This window comes from Salpingoeca rosetta (genome assembly GCF_000188695.1).
Source record: "Salpingoeca rosetta unplaced genomic scaffold supercont1.23, whole genome shotgun sequence".
Lineage (NCBI taxonomy): Eukaryota > Choanoflagellata > Craspedida > Salpingoecidae > Salpingoeca > Salpingoeca rosetta.
In genome coordinates this window covers 268,967-270,523 of record NW_004754911.1, presented here as the reverse complement: position 1 = coordinate 270,523, position 1,557 = coordinate 268,967, and the positions used below count along the sequence as shown (strand labels likewise).

The window sequence follows — 1,557 nt, the reverse complement described above, 5'->3', positions numbered from 1 at the left end:
CTTCGACAATATCCTCATTCGCGCAATCGAAGTCTTCGACGATGGCACAGCAACCGGTGTGGTGATCTTACCTTCCCCGTCAGGCCCTTTCTTATGCCTACCCCTGGGCCCGTTGTCGTGTTCCCTCTCTCTTCTCGTAATCTCTGCGTGGGGACCCCGGCCGTGCTCGTAGATTTTGTGCAGAGAACGCCAACCCCGCCCTCTAAAACTGCGTGTATGTCCTGCTAATCATGTCCCGCTCTCGACCGTTTGCTTGCAGCGAGCAACACGGAGAGCTTTCTCGTGCTATCTGGCATGCGCTCGTTCACTGTTCCGGAAGCATTTGACAGCTCCACTGTCAGCGCAGTCGTGAAGAAGACCCAGGTGGTGACTCTAAGCATCGCCAGCCCACCACAGGGTTACACAACAAACTCCGTCAACCTCACCGTGCACGCAGGTGTGCTCCCGATTCTGCCCCCGGTTCTGCTCTGCCGCCGCTGCCGCTACTTTGCTGCTTGCGCGCTGCCTGGTTCAAGTTCTACCACATTTGTTGAAACGACACAAGCGATGAAGCGCAGTCATAGCCCAGCACTTCGTGGTGCCCCTTCTCTCCCTTCCAGTCACTCATGTTTATCATGCAACCATCCACTTGTTCGCCACGTGATATGTGATATGTGATGTTATTACGCTGCCTCAGGCCCCATCGACTCCATCGAGGTCTCGTACAACACGACGACTGCCGCTGCAGGGGAGGTCAGTGCTTCAGTGACAGTGACATCACCACTACTTTGAATTACTTCATCTGCTGCTTGCCCCACACTATCTTCTTGGTGCCGTCATGTGACAGTGGCTCTAATGTTTGTAGTGGTGATTTCGGTCGTACCGCAGTCATTCGTGCAGACACCCACGGGCATCGTGCTGTTGCTGGCTGCCTTGTGTGCGCCTGCTTCACTGCCTCCTAGTTCTAACACCCTTGCGCTGTTCACTCATCAACCCGTGCCTGCCAGACAATTGGCGTGAGCCTGGCTGCATACGACCAGTACAGCAACCTACTTGACAGCGGTCCAAACGTTTATGACGACACCATCACCGTCGCTGTTCAGGGCACCGCCACAGCACCAGCCTCCTTTGAGTGCGTGCGTGCGTGCGTGCGTGCGTGCGTGTTTGTGTGCGCGTGCGTTTACACTCACGATGCTTGCATGCGCTATGCCTGCCAGCTTCTTGCCGTTTCCCCCATTTCTTTCTTTCTTCTTTGGCCCTCTCTTGCCCGCTGATTTTTGAAACCCTTCGCGCCAACAAATCCAGGGTTGCAAACGGCGTCGGATCCACCGTCATCACGAGCACGGTTGCAGGCGTCTCGATTGTCACGTTGTCCGGGTTTCCTCAAGTCGTCGTCATTGGTGCGTGATCATAGCGAGCTACCCACGTGCCAAGACCAGCGCGTACAAGCGGTTGCACAGCATGCACACCAAGCAGCTATGACCTTTGTCGTGGTAGCTTAAGGACGCACGTATACTCCTGCACACTACATCCATACACCCACCCACTCACATACGCACACACACCCACACCCACACA

General features: G+C 55.5%; 1 protein-coding gene across 1 annotated transcript in view; it reads left to right on the top strand.

The window, feature by feature from the left end:
* PTSG_08331 (uncharacterized protein) overlaps positions 1–1,557 on the top strand; it is a gene marked incomplete at its 5' end in the record, with an annotated part of 17,580 nt that overhangs the window by 2,230 nt on the left and 13,793 nt on the right. Inside the window, 4 exons of the mRNA XM_004990526.1 lie at positions 260–436; positions 677–732; positions 987–1,111; positions 1,285–1,379. Coding sequence (XP_004990583.1) covers positions 260–436; positions 677–732; positions 987–1,111; positions 1,285–1,379 — 453 coding nt within the window. The remainder of the gene's footprint in view (positions 1–259; positions 437–676; positions 733–986; positions 1,112–1,284; positions 1,380–1,557) is intronic.